The 20,753-nt window shown below is 42.0% G+C and overlaps 1 protein-coding gene across 2 annotated transcripts; it reads right to left on the reverse strand.

The window, feature by feature from the left end:
• Positions 1-3,780: 3,780 nt before the first annotated feature.
• ZNF432 (zinc finger protein 432) lies at positions 3,781-20,046 on the reverse strand. Of its 2 annotated transcripts, none has more exons than XM_036833435.1 (5): positions 19,909-20,046; positions 18,164-18,351; positions 13,045-13,171; positions 11,268-11,363; positions 3,781-6,909 (listed from the first exon to the last, which is right to left on the reverse strand). In XM_036833435.1, the coding sequence occupies exons 2-5, from the start codon at positions 18,176-18,178 to the stop codon at positions 5,189-5,191; spliced, it is 1,959 nt and encodes a 652-aa protein (XP_036689330.1). In that variant the 5' UTR covers positions 18,179-18,351; positions 19,909-20,046; the 3' UTR covers positions 3,781-5,188. The 2 variants fall into 2 exon arrangements, with proteins under 2 accessions (XP_036689330.1, XP_036689331.1); XM_036833436.1 differs by lacking the exon at positions 19,909-20,046 and adding an exon at positions 19,537-19,899.
• Between the last annotated feature and the right edge of the window lie 707 nt (positions 20,047-20,753).

The raw sequence follows: 20,753 nt of genomic DNA on the forward strand, positions 1-20,753 counted from the left end.
TACTCTGGAGCGCCATGGGCGCGGCCATCTTGGAAGAAGGCAGGTGTCCCTATGGCAGAAAAGGGCTTAGACCCCCGGCTGCTTGGGAAGATTAAAAAAGGTAGAAGCCGAGACATTGCTGGAGAGGCGGGGGCCACGGAATTGACAAAAGCATTGGTCACTTAATATCTTAGGTTTGTGGAGAGAGCGGTTGTGTGTGGAGTGGGTAAGGCCTTTGTAGTTCAGAAGGAATTAAGACAGCCTTTGTACAGGCGTAGCCAATAAGGCAGAGTTAGATAAAAATGCTAATACCTGCGTGGGATCGTTACATAGCAACCTCTAGTGGGTAAGGGGATGAAGTGAAGGTGCAAATGAGTGAACTACATGTTTCCTTCGAAAAATAAATGGTGACAGTGGGACATTTGAGAATATAAAATTATGAGATAATGCAATTATCATACTTGGCATAGTTCACAAATTTAAAAAAGAGCACACTTTAAAATGTTGTTTTTATGCAGCTGTGGGAGGTTTAATTGTAGAGGATTTAAGTTAAAGAGGATTTTTAGAAGGCAACCTGGATCCAGTTTAAATTTTTCATTCTCTTTGACCCAGCAATTATATTCCAACAATTTATTTGGTGAAAGTTTTCTTAATATTAACCACAGAGGCTTTTGTAATAAAAAAGAAAAACCTAAATGTACAATGATAGATGAATACTTTGGTAAATTATGGAACATCCATTCAACATAACAGTATATAACAATGAAAGATTGTCAGTATAAATAAGGAAAGGTAAATGTTCTTCAGAGGATAAAACGCATCTGCAGGATAGTACATATATTATGATCCTTTTATGGGGACAAACCATAAGTGTTTGTCTTTTTGAAAATTGCAATTAGTTAAATAAAATATTTAGCTTGGATTACTTTAGGGTTTTTGCTTATGGGTAGAGCATATCAGAAGTTTTCACATTCCCAATTTTTGCAATTCTCCATTGTTAATATATCTTTGTATAATAATTATGTATTACTTTAGTATTATAAAAATGTCGATTTTAGAAAAGTTTTAGAAGAATACTGAACGATGTAGATGTTCATAATATAGCAAACATAAAGAGACTAGTCTCATTTTTCTTTTGTAAAAATATACTTACATGCATTTGAAATTTGGAGAATATATTGTTAACAGTGTTTGACTCTTAGGTACAATATGGGTGATTTAAAACTTCTTTATTGTTTATATATGTTTTCTAATTTCTATACATTAAGAATTTATTGTTTTCATAATTTCTTAATAATATTACATTCCCTTCAGGGATTAAATTTTAGCCGCATTCACCTGAGATGTCAAGCTCTGAAAGTAGAGTTACACATGTGGTCCAGAGAACTCAGGGCAGCCTGGGCAGCCCATTCTGGGATCCTGACTGATCAGTTTCAGGAATGAGCTGCTCTGACCTCGCCATGGCAACATATGTAAGTTCACAGAAGGACAAGATACTAGCATCTGAGGACCTGGTTGCTGGGGCCCTCATGTCTAATTCTTTGCTGTAGAATATCTGCCCAGAATCCATCCTGTGACAGTGTGGGGTGGGGGTGGGAGCCCTAATCCAGGAATTAGGGCAGAGATGTTCAAATTTAAATATAGATCAAGTAAATAAATAAATAAATATGATCAGAAAGCTCATTTTATAAACCCAGAGCCCTGGGTCCCAGTCCCACAGGTTCTGGCTTAGGTTGTGGTGTGACTCAAGAACGTGCATCTTTTACAAGCTTCTCAGAGAATCCTGAGGCAGGAAGCCCAGAGAAAACACTTGGAAACAGATCTGGAGTGTTCCTGGCTCACAAATATTATGCTGGCTGTCTCCCCTCAGTACGCTTAGGTATTGTTTCAAATTACATTTGTGCAGAATAGCCTTCTTTGGAAACCTTTCTAAAATAGCTCCTCCATTACAGCCTGTATACTAGGCTTAATATTTCTCCACAGCATTTAACAGAACTGAAATTCTGATGCGTGTTTATTTTACTCAGTCGCCTTCACTAGACTGTATGTTCCATGAAGGCCATGGCTTTGCCTGTTTTGTTCACTGATGTGTCTCCAGTGACAAAAACAGTGCCTGGCACAGTCTAGATGCTCAAAAAATATTTTTAAAGGAATGAATTACTCAACATAGAATTGGGGATTGAATACTGCCACAGGACTGTCTGGCAGATGTCCTTTTTCTCCCCCCTCCCCAAAAGCAGGACTCACCATTTGTAAACTGGACTAATATCCTTATTATATCAAAGAAATAACTCTGGATAGAGACAAGAGAAGAAGAGCCCTACTGCTAGGAAAAGTAAGAATTTGTTGCCAGTAGACCTTTTCAAAAAGAATTGATAAAGGAGACTCTTACAAAAAAGAAATAACAGAAGGAAACATATGAAACATATGTGACATCAGGAATGAAGAAAAAGGAATGGAAAGGGTGAATGTATCATCAAATATAATAGGCTATTCTCCTTTTGAGTATTAAAAATTATGTTGGATGGTTGAAAGCAAACATGACAAGTTTACCTGATATGGTTCTCAATTTGTATATAAGTGTCGAATATCATTTGCTCTTAGGGAATTGTAAAGTAAGGCCATCATTATATACTACCACACCCCTGATAGGATGGCTGGAATCAAATATGACAGTGCCAAGTGCTAGAAAAGACATGAAACAGCCAGAGCATTCATACACTGATGGTGGGAATGTAAATTAGTACAGCCACTCTGGAAAAGTTGGCAGTTTCTTACAAAGTTAAACACAAGCGTAACAAATACATATGACTCCTGGGTATTTATCCCAAAGAAACAAATTCTTATGTTCACATAAAATTGGGTACACAGATGTTCATAGATTTTTATTCAAAACAGTGAAACACCAGAAACAACCCAGACATCCGTCAACAGCGAACAGATAAACAAACCCATGGTACATCCATAGAAAAGATTACTAGTCAGTAACAAAAAGTAAAACTATTTATACACCCAACAAATTGGATGGATCTTAAGGGCAATTTGCTGAGGGAAATAAAGCCTATCTCAAAGGATACACACTGTATGATTCTATTTTAATAGCATTCTTAAAATAACAAAGTTGGAGTGATGGAGTGTGATCAGTGGTCACCATGGGTCAGGGTTGGGGGAGAGTGTAGCAGGAGGATGTTGTGTTGGCACAATGCTGCATCCCGATTGTGGTGGGGTTTACAGAAATCTATATATGAGATAAAATTTCTTAGAACTCTATATATCAAAAAACAAAACTCATACAAATTAATGCATGCAAAAACTATTGAAATCCAAATAAGGTCTATAGTTTACTTAACAGTATTATACCAATGTCATTTTATTGGTTTTGATGATGTATTATGGTTATGTAAGATAATATCACTGAAGAAGCTGAGTAAGGGTATTCGGGAACTTTGTATATTTTGTAATTTCTTGTAAGTCTATAACTATTTCAAAACAAATTTTAAAAATTTATTTATTTAATTTCTTTATTTTTGGCTGCGTTGGGTCTTCGTTGCTGCGTGCGGTCTTTCTCTAGTTGCAGTGAGCGGGGGCTACTCTTTGTTGAGGTGCGTAGGCAGTGGCTTCTCTTATTGCAGAGCACGGGCTCTAGGCACACGGGCTTCAGTAGTTGTGGCATGTGGGTTCAGTAGTTATGGCTCGTGAGCTCTAAAGCACAGGCTCTGTACCTGTGGCACCCGGGCTTAGTTGCTCCGCGGCATGTGGGATCTTCCTGGACCAGGGCTCGAACCCGTGTCCCCTGCATTGGCAGGCAGATTCTTAACCACTGCACCACCAGGGAAGCCCTCAAAACAAATTTTAGAAAAATCATTTTTAAGGTGTTTTTGTAAACTACTTAATGCTACTTATAAACTTGGATAAATACATCCAAACATGTTGAATTACATATATGAATATATTCCTTTTCCTTTTGAAATACATAGACTGAAAGAGATGAATTTAGAGTCTAAGAAATGCAAGAGTGAATCATATAATGATATGAGGTGGGCACAGAACACTCCTGCATTGTATATAACATTAAAATTTAACCAGTGTTTAGAAGAGCCCACTTTAAAATTATGGAATCATTGATAATATGGTTCAAGGTACTGTGTCCCAAAATGGACATCAGGTGTACAATAAGTTCAGATTTCTGAGAGAAAACTCAAGTATACGTCATTTTCATGAGGCTTCTTTCCTTCAGTATTCTCTGATATTTTGCTAAAGTTACTCCACATTTAGTGGGTTCATAAACCATTCTATTTCTGTATGAATTCATGAGAAGCGATGAGGCAGAATGTATCACCGAAATCCTGCCATATTCATTGTCATCTGAAAATTTTTCTCCAGCATGCATATCAGGCAACTATTGAGGTTTTATTTCTACGATCATCATATTGCTACTATGAATGAGCTCACTGGTGACCTATTATGATCACTGATGAGATAGGGTTTTTATTCCCACAGAAGGCTTTCCTATTTTCTCCATTCATAAGATTTATCTTAGTATATACTTTTCAGACATATAATTACCTAGAAATGTTTCCTGAAGCCTTTTCTGCATTGTATGTATCAGAGCTTTTTCCTACATGTTAATTTAGACATATAGTGTGAGGTAACTTATCACTGAAGGCACCAGCACATTCTCTGCATTCATTAAATTTCACTCCTATGCAAATTCCATAGTTTCCCAAGGGTGAAATCTAGCAACAGGCTGATCTACACTGACGATAGTCAAGTAGAGCACACTGATGTTTAATGAGTTCACTGAACTATCATGGTTTGTACCCTGAACAAGTTCACTTGTATATAATGAGTTCAGAGTCACTGCAAAGGATTATGTACCTTGACCTATACGTTTCTCGTGTGTATTAACAAGGCTTGACAGATGAGAGAAAGGTTACCCCCAATTGCTGAATCCACAGAGTCTCTCTCTTTTATGAGTTCTCTGATGTACAACAGGTGCTGAATTTGTGTTGAAGGCTTTCTCACATTAATTGCATACATACAGTTTGTCTCCTGTGTAAATTTTCTGGTGGGTAATGAGACCAATACCAATTATGAATAGGATTTTCCACAGTCAGTACATATAAAGGTAGTTTATCCTGTGTGAAACCCTCTGATGTTGGACAAGGCATATTTTCTTCCTGTAGGTGTGACCATATTCATTGCTTTGTTAAGGTTTGTTTCCATTATGAGTTCTCTGATGTACAATGAGATTCCTCTTTGAGGAGAAGCCTTTTCCACATTCACTGCATACAAAAGGTTTCTCTCCTGTATGAGTTCGCTGATGAACGACTAGACGGCTTTTCACAGTGAAGCCTCTGCCACATTCATTGCAGGCATAAGGTTTCTCTCCAGTATGAATTTGCTGATGTAAAATGAGCTCTGTTTCCATGACAAAACCTTTTCCACATTCGCTGCATATATAGGACTTCTCTCCCACATGAATTTGCTGGTGTACGATGAGATAGCGTTTCATTGTGAAGCCTTTTCCGCACTCATTGCACGTAAAGGGTTTCTCTCCAGTATGAGTTCGCTGATGTACCACAAGATTGCTCTTAAAGGCAAAACCTTTTCCACATTTATTGCATATATAGGGCTTCTCTCCAGTGTGAGTTCGCTGATGTAACATCAGTCCACTATTCACGATGAAGCCTTTCCCACATTCGCTGCATCTATAAGGTTTCTCACCCGTATGCGTTCGCTGATGCACAACCAGCCGACTCTTCAACGGGAAGCCTTTCCCACATTCACTGCAGATGTAGGGTTTCTCTCCAGTGTGAGTTCGTTGATGTATGATGAGCATGCTCTTCACAGTGAAGCCTTTTCCACATTCATCACATACGTAGGATTTCTCTACTGTATGATTTCTCTGATGTACAATCAGATTACTCTTCCTGGGAAACCCTTTTCCACATTCATTGCACACATATGGCTTCTCTCCTGTATGAGTTCGCTGATGTTCAATCAGACGACTCTTCATGGTGAAACCTTTCCCACATTCATTGCATATGTAGGGTTTCTCTCCTGTATGGTTTCGTTGGTGTATGATGACATAGTGCTTTGTGGTAAAGCCTTTCCCACATTCACTGCAGATGTAGGGTTTCTCTCCTGTATGAGTTCGCTGGTGTATAGTAAGCATGCTCTTCCCAGTGAAGCCTTTTCCGCATTCACTACATACGTAGCATTTCTCTCCAGTATGGTTTCGCTGATGTACAATGAGATTACGCTTCCCTGGGAAGCCTTTTCCACAGTCACTGCATATGTAAGGTTTCTCTCCAGTGTGAGTTCGCTGGTGTTCAATCAGACGGCTCTTCATGGTGAAGACTTTTGCACAATCACCACATATAAAGGATTTCTCTCTCTTGTGAATTCTCTGATGTTCATTGAGCCTGGACTTTCGGGAGAATACTTTTGCACACATACTGCATCCATAAGGTTTCTCTCCTGTATGAACTCTCTGATGGTCAGTGAGCTGAGACTTCTTAACAAAGGCTTTCCCACATTCACCGCATATGTTGGCTTTCTCTACGTTGTGAGTTCCTTGGTGCTTAATGATTTGGGACTTACTACTGATGGGTTTTGCACTTACAGGGCATTGAACTGGAGAATTAAATTCTTCATGCTTACCATGCAGAAATGATTTCCCATCTCCGTTACATTTAGTAGAGTTCTTAATTTCATAGCTTTGGCCCTGGCTGACTAAACTTAAATGTGATTTCAAAGTTTTTATATAGAACTCAAACATATCATTATTTTGCCTGAAAGAGAAATGACTTTTGCTTTGAGGAACAGGATTTCCAAATGCATTATGTTCCTGGTATTGTTCTATACCTTTCAGCATTCTTTGATTTTCCCAGTCACCCTGCAGATGATTACCAACTTTGCCAGTTTCTAGGAAAGAAGAGAACAATGAGCCCTTTTTATTATTGTTTGGAATAAAATTGTTTTAAAAATTCCTTGGTTTTCTTAAAAAAATGGCACCTTAGTGGCAACCCTATGATAACAGTATAAAAGAAACCATGTATAAATGTTCCTTATTTCTTACACATGGTAAAAACACAGTAATATAAACAAACCAAAAGGAAAAAAGCAGTTAACGTACCAATAAGGTTAGGCAGTTGACAATCTATGTAGACTTGGCTGCTCTCTAAATAGGAAATTGCAAAACATGCAGAGGTAGTAAAATACACGCAAGTCTTTTTTTTTTTTTTTTTTTTTTTGGCCTCACTGTGCAGCTTGCAGGATCTTGGCTCCCTGAGTAGGGATCGAACCCAGGCCCACAGCAGTGAAAACACGGAGTCTTAACCACTGGACCACCAGGGAACTGCCAAGCAAGTCATTGTTAGCAGCAAATGAGAGGGTATGGAGGAACAGAACTTGAAAAGACACAAGACCACAGAGGTGGAAGAGACAACTGATCCAAAATGATGAGGGTTGCATTTGTTCACTCCAAAACTATTTATTGAATGGCTCCCATGTGCAAGGCACTGTGTTGGCGTTTGGGATATATAAAATATGCCTTATTTACTTTCACTTCTCATAAATTCCTGTTAGGGAAACCCAAATAAGAAAGAAGGAAAGAAAAAAAGTAGGGAGTTGGAGATTGCTAAATGTGGTTTGAAGGAGCAATGGAGATGGTGGCAAGCGGAGGAAATGAGGATATGTTGAATACTTGCATAAAGAAAAGGCAAGGTTGGGGCTTCCCTGGCGGTCCAGTGGTTAAGACTCCGGACTTCCAGCGCTTCCACTGCAGAGGGTGTGGATTCCATCCCTGGTCGGGGAACTAAGATCCCGCATGCCGCACAGCCAGAAAAATTTTTTTAATGTTAAAAAAAAAAAGAGAGAAAAAGCAAGGTTAACTGATGGGGTCAGTGCAGAGAGTGGTCTTTGAAAGTGAGGAACCCAGGATTACTCTGCTAACTGTATGGCCTGAGCCAATGGTTTGGTAAAATCATCTCCAATTGTGATGAGGAAGAAGATTACTGAAATCCACATGTACGAAAAAAAAGTGTGCATTGTGGAACCTAAACTTTGAGATGATATTAGATGTGCAGTACAGAAATCAAGAAGCCAGGTAGAGGTATAAGTGGAGGAAACAATGTGGAAGTAATATGTGCATACTATTCAAGGAAAGAGGACTGGATGTGTTGGGAGGACATGTAGAATGAAAGATGATGACGGTACAGAACCAACGTCTTAGACATTCCAACACTCAGGAGTTTGGGGATTCTTTAAGCCCACTTAGAGGATCCAAATTCTGACTATAGAAATCAGGGAAATATGCATACTGAGGTGTATAGAATAAACGTATTTGTAACCTGGCAAGTAACTGTAAAGGACTGTAAACTGAGATAATCTCTTGTGTTGCAATCCTGTTCCTAAATTTGCTTCTGTAGACCACCATCAAAACTAACTTTCCAAAAACATCAAACATATTAGTGGATAACTCGTATAATCAAAACTCTAACCTTTAGTCTATCTGTGTCACGTTATCCTATGTTCCATTCATAGTGAAACAGGGCAACAATGACTGTTAGGAAATTTTGCAACTGGCCGTGTACCATGTGGTCATCTTCGGAAGCTAAAGGAATATGGAAACTGTCGCCTTTTTCAATCACTTTCTGCATTCAGTAGAGAAGTCGTATCCAAATTTTTCCCATGTCAACATCCCTAATAAACTCTTCACTTGCCACCAGCAGCATCTACTTCAGCAACTCTACATTTGCGTCTAGGTTGGCAACAGGTTGTACTAAAGGACCAACTTCCTCCTTTAAGACCAGGTTGTGTCAGCTTTACCTTCAGGTTTTTTTTTAAAGAACATCTGACTGTTCCTTATTATTGCTATCCTACTGCCACCAGGTGAAAGGTAAGACAGCCTAGAGCTATAAAAATACAAAACCTACCAACCCTCCACTATGCTACCTCAATTACTCACGTAGCAAATCCAAACAGTCATCCTGGCAAGAAAAGTATACATCACCGTGAATATTCCATGGATTCATGTTTCCACTCCACTCCTCCTCCTGAAGAGACCTTCTAACACTGGCTTTCACTTGCCTGACTTCAGGCCAGTCTTTTGATAGTCAATCCCAAGGGCTTGCACATTTCTTATTTCATGCCTTCATTCCTAACTCATGGCATCATCTTCCTAATTCAAAATGTAGATACACCTTGTACATATCATGCTGTCATTCCCACTCTGACTGTATTACTATAAGCTCTATTTCCTCTGTTTTTCTAAAGGAATCCCTTTATTGTCCATTTGTACAGTTACCTTCAGTGAAGACTGAACCTCACCCTAAGAGAGGTCTGGCCCTTGCCCTTGGCTATTGGGAGGTGATCTCTAGGCCCCTGGAATGTCCTGCCTGATAGGAGTGTCTTTGTTTGCCTGGTGGCTTTGGCCACCAGACAGTCTAACAATGTGACTTATGACATGGGCTTTGGGCCACACCATATCAGTTACAACCTTTGGAGGAAATGGAGACTATAGGTATTAGCCTGACTTCTGGAGGGGCAAAAGACATATTTCCATGTGGGAAATATGTGATTGAATCCCAATGAAAACTCTGGATACCAAAGGCTGAGCCTTTGGTTGGTAATACTCTGTGTATTATCACACATCATGGCTGGGAGGACATAATGCCGACCATGAGTCTGGAAGCACCACATTTGGACCCTCCCAAGAGTCCATATGACCCAAGAATTCCACTCCTAGATATATACCAAAGAAAAATGAAAACATACGTTCACAAAAAAGTTGTACATGAGTGTTCATAGCAGCATAATTCAAAAAAGCCAAAAAGTGGATACCACCCAAATGTCCATCAATAGATAAATGAGTAAATAAAATGTGGTATATCCATACAATGGAATATTATTTGGCAATAAAAAGGAATGAATTACAGATACATGTTAGAACTTCTATGGAAGAATTTCAAAAACATTATGATAAATGAAAGAAGTCTTTCACAATAGACCACATAGTTTATGATTCTATTTATATTAAATATCCAGAACAGGCAAATCTACAGAGATAGAAAGTAGATTAGTGCTCGCCTAGGGCTGAGGGCTTAGGAGGAAACTTTTATAAAGTGATAAAAATCTTCCAAAGTTGCTGTTGGTGATGGTTACATAACTCTCTTAATATACTACAAAACAGTGAATTGTATGCTTTAAGTTGGCAAATTGTAGCATATGTGAATTACCTCAGTAAAGCTGTTAAAAAAAACCAAGAGTATAATGGGAAAAACAAATGATTTAGGGAAATGAATACAATGCTAACACCTATGATGAGCCAAAGGAAAATCAGAAATAGCAAATGTATGAAGGAAGTAAACTGAAGGAGACATAAGCTGCGACTTAGGCAGAACTGATGTAGATGTAAAACAGTCTTTTCTAGTTAAAACAGTCAACAGCAGAGACCTCTAAGATGAGAACGCCATAGGCAGAGAATAACATTCAAGATAATACCAACATGGACAGGGTAAGATGTGAATATTAAAAGAGAATTTAACATTAAAATAGGATGGTGGAAAGGGTTTTTTTGTGGAGAGAAGATGATTCCTATTCCTCATGCAGGAACTCAGAAATCTTAGGCCAGTAAAAGATCTAGAACATCTAGAACTCAAAGTATAGACAATATAGACAATAGTAAGGGACATAGCAATTTGGAGTCTCAGCCAGAAAACAGAAATTAATTCATGAGACTGAAGGAAAATTTTGAGAAAATGGAAAGCAATACCTTTGAAGAACCTCAGAATGGTGGTGGGGGGCAGTGCGGTGGAGAAACTAAGGAGCCGGCTTGATGCACAGTCATAGACTAGGTTACTGTGAGGGTGCAAAATACAAGGTGCAGTTGGATGTCAGGAAGGGAAGTCTGTCTTTCTCAGTGGGGCAGGAGAGTGCGGTAGTCAGAAAACAGTGATGAATTCAAAGATCTCTCCTTGGAGCGAGGCCTGGAATTTCATAGCCAGGGAGGTGGAAGGGATTTGTGACAGGGTTCAAAGGAGAGGGTTACAGAATCCAAGGAAGAAGAAAACGAGGCAAACAAACAAAAATCAAGATGTAAAATAAAATCAGCAAGGAATAGATCTCAGAAGAGAAAAAAGGGGTATATTTACCTCTCAAGACCTAAAAGTTCTCTTATGGGGAAACAGGTACACGGAGGCACGGTATCCCCAGACACCCTCCCAGCCTTCTCGCACTGACTGACTATGATGTCTGCAGTTACCCAGCTGGTCCTCACTCACCTGGACAGGTTTGACTGTGGATTTCATCTTCTATTGTCCACGGTTCTTCCCCTCGTTCCAACTTGGACAGTGCATCTGGTTTGCTGACCCGATACCCTGTTCATGGGAAATGATAGAAGACTGAGACCCAGTGAATTGGGCTGGGGTCTGTGGGGATGGGAGAATGTTACATTTGAGGGACCGGTTTTCACATCTGTCAAGCAGAGGCTTTTCACTCAGGAGAGACTCATGGGATATTGTGATATAATAATATATATTTGGTCTCCGCCCCCAGTTCCTGGCACAGAGCTTCTAAAGCCCTTGTGGGGACTTCCCTGGTGGTCCAGTGGTTAAGACTCTGTGCTTCCACTGCAGGGGGCGTGGGTTTGATCCCTGGTCAGGGAACTAAGATGGCGTGCGGCACAGCCAAAAAATAAAAATAGGAACTTCCCTGGTGGCATAGTGGTTAAGAATCCACCTGCCAATGCAGGGGACACGGGTTTGAGCCCTGGTCCTGGAAGATCCCACATGCTGTGGAGCAACTAAGCCCACGAGCCACAACCACTGAGCCCGCAAGCCACAACTACTGAAGCCCGTGTGCCCTAGAGCCCACGTGCAGCAACTACTAAGCCTGCGTGCCTAGAGCCCATGCTCCAAAACAAGAGAAGCCACCGCAATGAGAAGCCCATGCACCGCAACGAAGAGTAGCCCCCACTTGCCGCAACTAGAGAAAAGCCCGCATGCAGCAACAAAGACCCAACGCAAATAAAAATAAATAAAATTTTAAAATAAATGAATAATAAAAATAAAACAAAGCCCTTGTAATTTCCTATGTGACGGGCTGGCAGGAACCTCTTCTGTTACAGCATTTGGTTTAAGTTCCAGTTCCTGACACAAGAACTTCTAGCACCCTTGGTGTCCAGAGTGATGGGTATCTTCTGTGTGCTAATGAGATGACTGGTGGCTGGGGGTCCCTAGAGAGCTTCAGGGTGGAGGCTGGATGCCAGAAAGACCAAGGCATGAGTAGAAGGTTGGAAATTTCAGCTCTAACTCCCTAACCCCTCCATGGGGAGGGAAGGGGCTGGAGACTGAGTTAATCACCCATGGCAAATGACTTAAGAAATCACGCTTACACAATGAAATCGCCACAAAAACTCCTAAAAAACAAGGTTGGGGGAGCTTCTGGGTTGGTGATCACATCAAGGTGACACACTTGGGGCGGGCATGGAAGGCCCACACTCCTTCCCCCATACCTCATCCTGGGCATCTCTTCCATTTGGCTATTATCCTTTATAATAAACTGGTAATGGTAAGTAAAGTGCTTTCCTGAGTTCTGTGAGCCGTTCTAGCAAATTACCAAACCTGAGGGATGGGGAGTGGGAATGCCCAATTTAAGGTCAAGTCGGACAGAAGTGTGGGCACCCTGGGTACCCAATACGTTCGACTAGCGTCTGAAGTGAGGGCAGTCCTGCGGGACTGAGTCCGTAAGCCTGTGGGATCTGATGCTGACTCTGGGTGGTTAGTGTCAGAAAAGGATTGAGTTTCGGGACACCCAGTCCATACCTGGAGAGTAGGAGAACTGGTTTTGGGGATAGAAAAACCCCCACACATTTGGTGTCAGCTGTGTTGGTAGTAAAAACAACTCATGGCACATTGTATACACCCTTTTATCAGGAGCCAGAGGAGGCACTGAGAATCTGCCATTAGGGCACTGCAGTGACTTCGAAGTATAAGCAGCTGAGGAAGGAAAGGCCACTGACTGGAGACCCTCTGAGGGACCCAGGAGAGCCGTCCTCACCCACGGACAGCAGGTTGCTATAGTTCTCCAGCATCACGTCCCGGTACAGGTCCTTCTGAGGAGGGGCCAGGAGCTGCCACTCCTCCCACGTGAAGTCCACGGCCACATCCTTGAATGACAGGGTTTCCTGTAATAACAGAGTCCTGTTTAATGCGAGTGTTTCTCTTTGGCTGACTCATAAGGAATATAAAGGAAGCTGTCCTGCTCATACTACTATGATTTTGACACCAATTCCGATGTGTACGTCTTTTTAAACACATCACCAGGCAATTCTCTGACACCAGCTGTGTGTCCTACAATTCAATTCTGACATGATCGACCGGAAGACAGCATCACATGCCACAGGGTAAGAGGCCAGTCCCATGAGACCCCACGTCCACCCCACTCCAGATGCCAAATGCAAGTCCAGGTTGTCACCTGCGCTCCTGACTCACCAGCTATAGACTGGAGGTTCCAGTGACCCCCTCCTTGGCTTTGATTAATTTGCTGGAGCAGCCCAGAGAGCTCGGGAAAACAGTTTACTTACTGTTCACCAGTTTATTATACAAGCATATCATAAAGGATACAGATTTCATCCAGACGCAAGAGCTGCACAAGGCAAGCTATGTGGAAAGGAGCTTGGCGCTTCTGTGCCCTCTCCTGGTGCACCTCCATGTGTTCACCATCCCAGAAGCTCTCAGAACCCCATACCTTTGGGATTTCTATAGAGGCTTCATCACATAGGCGTGATTGATCATTAACTCTATTTCTAGCCCCTCCCTCTTCTGTGGATAATGGGGAATGGGATGGAAGGTTCCAAGCTGCTGATCATGGCTTGGTCTTTCTGGTGACCAGGTCCCATCCAGGAGCCCTTCAAATGTTGCCTCATTAGAAAGAAAGGCACTCCTATCACCCAGGAAATTCCAAGGGACTTAGGAACTCTATCAGAAACCAGGATCAAAGACCAAATTTTACAACAAAATATGCTCTTAGTACTCTTTTTAAAAAAATTTTATTGAAATATAGTTGATTTACAATGTCATGTTTATTTCTGCTGTACAGCAAAGTGATTCAGTTATATATATATTCTTTTGCATATTCTTTTCCATTATGGTTTATCACAGGATACTGAATATAGTTCCCTGTGCTACACAGTAGGACCTTGTTGTTTATCCATTCTAAATAGAATAGTTTGCATCTGCTAATCCCACACTCCTACTCCATCCCTCCATCACCCCCAGTGCCCCTTGGAAACCGTAAGTCTGTTCTCTATGTCTGTGATTCTGTTTCTGTTTTGTAGAGAAGTTCACTTGTGTCATTCACTTGTATATAGATTCCACATATAAGTGATGTCATATGGGAGCTCGTAGTACTCTTTTTAGGAAATTACAAGGATTTTAGGGGCTCTGTGCTAGGAATTGGGGTCAAAGAGCAGAAGATTCTCAGAGCACCCCTATTTATAAGGGTTTTAGGAGCTCTATGTCAGGAACTAGGGGCAGAGACCAATGTGTATATTTCTTATTATTTCACAAAAGGCTAACATCATATTAGATACACTGAAAATATAACGAGTGAACTGGAATATGCATTTAAAAAAAATAACTAAAGATGAAGCAGACACAGAAAGAGATAGAAAATATAAAGGAGAGTTTACTAAATATGGAGAATACAGTGAGGTCTAACATAGGCCTCTACATAGTTTTTGAAAGAGATTATAGAGAAACAGAGAAGTGATACGAAGATCTCAGGAATTAAGAAAATTTTAGAACTGATTAAACATCCTGTAACTCAGACTCAGCCAGCCAGCAAAGCCAAGCAGGAAATCTGCTTCTAGATGAGTGAGACTGAAACTATAGAACATCACTTGCAAAAGTCAGATTCGGAAACCAACCAGAAAGAAAAGACTCGGGCTTCCCTGGTGGCACAGTGGTTAAGAATCTGCCTGCCAATGCAGGGGACACGGGTTCAAACCCTGGTCCAGGAAGATCCCACATGCCGCGGAGCAACTAAGCCCGTGAGCCACAACTACTGAGCCCGTGCTCTAGAGCCCGCGAGCCACAACTACTGAGCCCACGTGCCACAACTACTGAAGCCTGAATGCCTAGAGCCCGTGCTCCACAACAAGAGAAGCCACTGCAATGAGAAGCCCGTGCACCGCAACGAAGAGTAGCCCCCACTCGCCACAACTAGAGAAAGCCCACGCGCAGCAACGAAGACCCGATGCAGCCTAAAATAAATTTAAAAAAAAAAAAAAAGAAGTGATGAGGAAAGGATTAAAAAAAAAAGAAAAAAGAAAAGACTCATTACCATCAAAAGAAAGACAAAGTTGATGAAATGAAAACAACAGAAGCCAGAAAAATGTTGTGATGAATATATATTTGGTCTTTGCCCTTGGTTCCTGGAACACAGTTCCAAAAAACCGTGGGCTCTCTAGGGTGATAAGAGTATCTTTTGTGTGCTCATGAGATGACTGGTGCCTGGTCCCCAGAAAGACCCCCAACCTCCAGGGAGGGAACTGGCATTGGGGGTTGAGTTCAGTCCCCAATAGCCAGTGATTTAATCAATTTGTGCCTGCATCAGAAAACCACCATGAAAACCCCTAAAACATAAGGTTCAGAGAGCTTCCGGGTTGGTGAACACATAGAGGTGCTGGCGGGCTGGTGCTCCCAGGGAGGAACTTCCGCGCCCCTTCCCCCATGCCTTGCACTATGCATCTCTTCCATCTGGCTATTCCTGAGTTGTAGCCTTTAGAATAAACCAGTGAATGTACGTAAAGAGCTTTCCTGAGTTCCGTGAGTCATTCTAGTGAATTACCAAACCTGAGCAGGGGGTTGTGGGTACCCCCGGATTTAGAGCTGGTCATCAGAAGCTTAGGTAACATCCTGGGACTCTTGACAGGCACCTAAAGTGGGGGCAGTCTTGTGGGACTGAGCTCTTACCTTGTGGGATCTGAGGCTAACTCCAGGTAGTTAGTGGCAGGATTGAGTTGAATTGTAGGACACCCAGTTGGTGTCGGGAGAGTCACAGAATTAGGAGGTGTGAGGAAAATACCCACACATTTGGTGTTAGAAGTGCCCTGGATAACAACAGTTCAGCAGTGTGTAAAGTCTTCAATGTCCTGATCCTGTGGCCATGCAGCGTAGGCCCAAATGCCACCAGGGAATGAAATGAGACCTGCTTGTCAACCGAGCTGCCAGATGAGGGGAAATCTGATGGGATAATCTATCCCTGTGTTCTTGCAGAGATTACATCATAGAGAAGAGAGTTACCTGGTTGAGCAAATTCTTTTCTTTTTCTTTTTTAAAAGAGGCGGCAAATTCTTAACACTGCTGATCTTACCACCTTCTGAATTTTTTCACGTGAGATGTAGATCCATTTGGAAAAATGAAAACTTAGGTTCCTACCTAATTTCACACTCAAAAATAGTTTTTCTCCTGTTTAGAGTCCTAGCCATAAAACAAAAGAATCTGTGAAAGGAATAGAGACAAATATGAATTATGTTCATGTCACAAACCAAAAACCATAAAAGGAAATAAGGAGCAAGCTTTATAAGAGGAAAAATTAAAATGTCTGCATTGAAAAAGTTATCGTGGATAAAGGTGAAAGAAAAGTGACAAGCTGGGAAAATATTTTTTATAAACAAAAGAAAGAATCAATATGTAGTGGATAGGCATGACTCCTATTAATCAATAAGAAAAAAAATCATTTTGTTAATGTAAAAATGATAAGGACAGGCATATCACAAGAGAAAAAGAATCCAACTGGCCAATAAATATACAAGATGGATTTCAACCTCACCTATGATGAGGTAAATGCACAATAAGGTAAAAGAATAAACATTGGACCATTCAGATTGATGAAATTACACAATTTGATAATGTCCTATTATTAAGTACTGGCAAAGATTTAAGGCATGGATGATCTCACACATCACTTACTATGTAGCAGGCATGAAATGGAGCAGGACCCAATGGGGCCTCCCCAGGACAGATAGATACACACACACACACCACACACCACCATGTCCTCAGCCTGCCTTTTGTCTGCAGAAAAACTTTAAAGAATAAATTTAATCAGAGAAGTGAGAAAATGCAGGCACAAAGGAAACAGTCCAACAAGACCAAATAATAATAGTTTAGTCATTAAACAAAGTCAAGGACCTTTAGTTCCTCTTCCAGGGGTATAGATAATATTCTGAGCCATATCCTTTGAGCTGTTTTGTAGATACTGAAACCCTCACCAGTTGGAAGAAGTTAACTACATGATGACCAGACTGTAGCCATGACATAAGCTGCCAAAATTCTAAGAACTGGCTTCAAGGAAATGGGAACAAACCAACCGTGGAACTAAAGATTAACTGTACTGAACACAATCAAGAGGACGCCGATCAGACCATGGCATGACCCATTTCAAGATGACTGCCAGAGCTGACTGTGCTGTTTCTGCATGTAGCCCCCTCCCTCTGTCTATACAGCCCTGAAACTCCCCTTTAAAAGCTCTGGCCCACTGACTGGCAGTGGGGAGTTGGCCCCTGGACATGAGTCCACCCTCTTCCCCCAGTTGCCAGCCTCTGGAATAAAAGAAACTTTCCTTTCCGCCAACCTTGCCTCTCGAGTTATTGGCTTTCAAGCAGCGAACAGCCAGACCCGACTTCTGGTAACAGACACTCATCTAAATGCTTTACATAGTTTGACTCATTTCTTTGAGGACAATTATAGACGAATAGAATTTTATACAGCTAATATTCACAAAACAATTGCAGTCATTATTCTATTAGATGCTTAAATTATACTATCTTAAGCCAAAGGGATGTTATTTAGAGTATAATTCCACTGATGCACAAAACATAACAGACGTATTTATGTACACAGATATGTACATGAACCCACATGCATTTATAAATAGGCACACATCTACAGGTGCACACACAGAGTCAGTAACAGTTACACATTATGTTCCAACACTAGTCATTTACTAGGAATCATACAAACACTATGTTCTTGATCCTACTTTGCCATGGCGTTGGAGTTTATCTTCAAAGTTTATTTCTCTCTAGATACTGAACTGATTTTTTTTTTTTTACAGGCCTCTACAAATCCATTAAGGAATAAAGGAGAGAATAAAACAAGACATGAGTCACCTGGGCCTGGATCATTTTCTTCTGTTCTCTGAAAATAGCTGGCAACGTAGAGGCTCTGTCTTTGTCTCTTCTGGTTATACCGAAATTTCTAGTTAGATATAACAGTTGCCAAAGTATCCCCAGAAATAACAATATCTAGGTCCTGGAAACTCCTCTTTCTTCATTCATATCTTGTCTCTTGTTAGCACCTGTGGGTTGAAAAGCAAAATTACTTCTGGAATTGTATTCCTTCTTCCTGTGCACTCACCTTAACACGTGGTTCCTAGTATTTCTGTCTCTTCATTTGATTCCCCAGAGAATTTCACACCTTGGGCCAATGAAACCTAACTCCCTGAATATATGGAAGTAGCATGAATTTGAAAGGGAAAGTGGCATAGGAGAATCAGCGCAGTACTATATTTCAGTAGCAGGTGATTTTCAGACAAGTATAGAAATGAGGTCATCTGGGCAGTGAGAAACTGTAAATTCTTCCTTTAAACTTTGATGCCCTCAAGCCTCTTTAAAAGTCTTCATATCCCCTGTTTACATACACATTTTAATATGAGGGACAATGAACACATCAAAAAAAGAAGAGAGAGAAAAGGAATATGAGCCATAAATACAAATTTTAAAAACAATTCAAAAATTATAAATACTGGGAAAGGAGCAGCCTTTAAATATTCACATATAGAACCTGAAATGAAATATGCAGTCAACCTGCAGGAGGAATGATAAAAAACAAAACTTAAATTAAAAGATTACTAAATTGAGGGCTTCCCTGGTGGCGCAGTGGTTGAGAATCTGCCTGTCAATGCAGGGTACACGGGTTCGAGCCCTGGTCTGGGAAGATCCCACATGCCGCAGAGCAGCTGGGCCCGTGAGCCACAACTACTGAGCCTGCACGTCTGGAGCCTGTGCTCCGCAACAAGAGAGGCTGCGACAGTGAGAGGCCCGCGCACCGCGATGAAGAGTGGCCCCCACTTGCCACAACTAGAGAAAGCCCTCGCACAGAAACGAAGACCCAACACAGCCATAAACAAATAAATAAATAAATAAAAATTAAAAAAAAAAAAGATTACTAAATTGAAATATGCTGAATTTTTCTTCCCCCAAACTTTCATTTCTTCGGGTTCAAAAGGAAGGGGTGCTGTAGGGAGCCAAAAGGGATTAGAATATTTGTGGTGGGGCGGGGACTTGGACCTGAAGCTTTCAGGGAATGTTAACTAACGTTCACCAAGTCTGTCCCAGCAGCCAACGTCTGGGCTCAATACACGCACCTACCAGGGCTCCTGAGCCTCCGAGCCTTCGGCTGTCACACATCCCTGCACGAAAGACGGTGACCATTACCCCCCCGGATTAATACCAAACCAGGTCAGATACACACGTACACTGACCTCCTTTAACGGTTCCTCGACCTTTGAGCTCCAAATTATCCGAGAACCCGAACAAGTCTCCGCATTCATTGACGAACCCCACGCCACCAGCTGTCAATCACCCCCGGAGACCTTAAACCCTGACCTCAGGACTCTCGGTAGTTGATCTGTTCAGACCTTTAATCGCTGACCACCAGAGCCCCCCATGATTGACCCCAAAGACACCCCAATCATAGAGATTGTACTGACTCCTCCACGCTCCCTTCAAAAACAAAACCAAACCACCATCCGCCCTCACGCTACCTTCCCAGACTCAAAGGAGCCACAGCCCACCTAAAGGCCGACAGACCGCCCCCATCCCCGCCTTTTCTGCAGCCAGACCCACACGCCCACCTGGTTCTCTCCTGAACCTGCAGCGACCTCTTCAGGGCCTCACTTTAGCCCCCAAACTTTTACTTCTGGTCCCCTCGCCCAGCCCCCTCTCCCGAGACCAACCGACAAGGGTCAGCTGCGTTTGTACCGCGTTTCTATGGGGAACGGATTGGCCGTTTCCGGCTTTTCCTTATGAGGTAATACGTCCGCGCCGCCACCACCGCCTCGGCGCGCTGGCGTCGCCATCTTTGCGCACCTGACGTACAGAAGGCGTGGGGGCCGCTGAGAGACCACGGCTGAAAGCTCTCCTGTTTCCTGGTACCTCAGCCCCTTAAAGGAAAATGGGGAGATTTTAAGAAGCTCGAGCTCATACAAAGCAAACGTGACGTGGGGGTAAATTCGTTTGAGTGGACGGTGAACGGCGCCAGTTTTTCAAAGGCCGGAGCCCATTAAGACCGAAAGGGCGCAGGCGTACATTCTGAGCGGCTGTAACAGCCGTGACGTCTCGGCTCCGTGGGAAATTAAAATTGCTTCTGGACACCTCGGTAACTGGTTTAATTGCGAAAAGATTTAGAGGCCGTATGAAAACTTAAGCGTGCTTGGCAAAAAAAACCTGGCGGCGCGCTGTAGCCGTTTCGGGTTTGCGCCGTTGGGCAGGAGCACCGTGGACGCGGCCATCTTAGAGGAGATTCGGTGTCCGTACTGCGGGGCAAATGCTGTCTGCGGAGCTCGGCGTGGAACTGGCAGATGGAAGTGTTTGGGGAAGACCAAGGTTTGGAAAAGTGACAGTACGGGGGATGCAGCGATCACAAAGTGAGCGGAAACGGTGGTCGGTGTGAGCCTCTTCCCAACCGTGCTCCTTACCC

This window comes from Balaenoptera musculus, chromosome 19 (genome assembly GCF_009873245.2).
Source record: "Balaenoptera musculus isolate JJ_BM4_2016_0621 chromosome 19, mBalMus1.pri.v3, whole genome shotgun sequence".
NCBI lineage: Eukaryota > Metazoa > Chordata > Mammalia > Artiodactyla > Balaenopteridae > Balaenoptera > Balaenoptera musculus.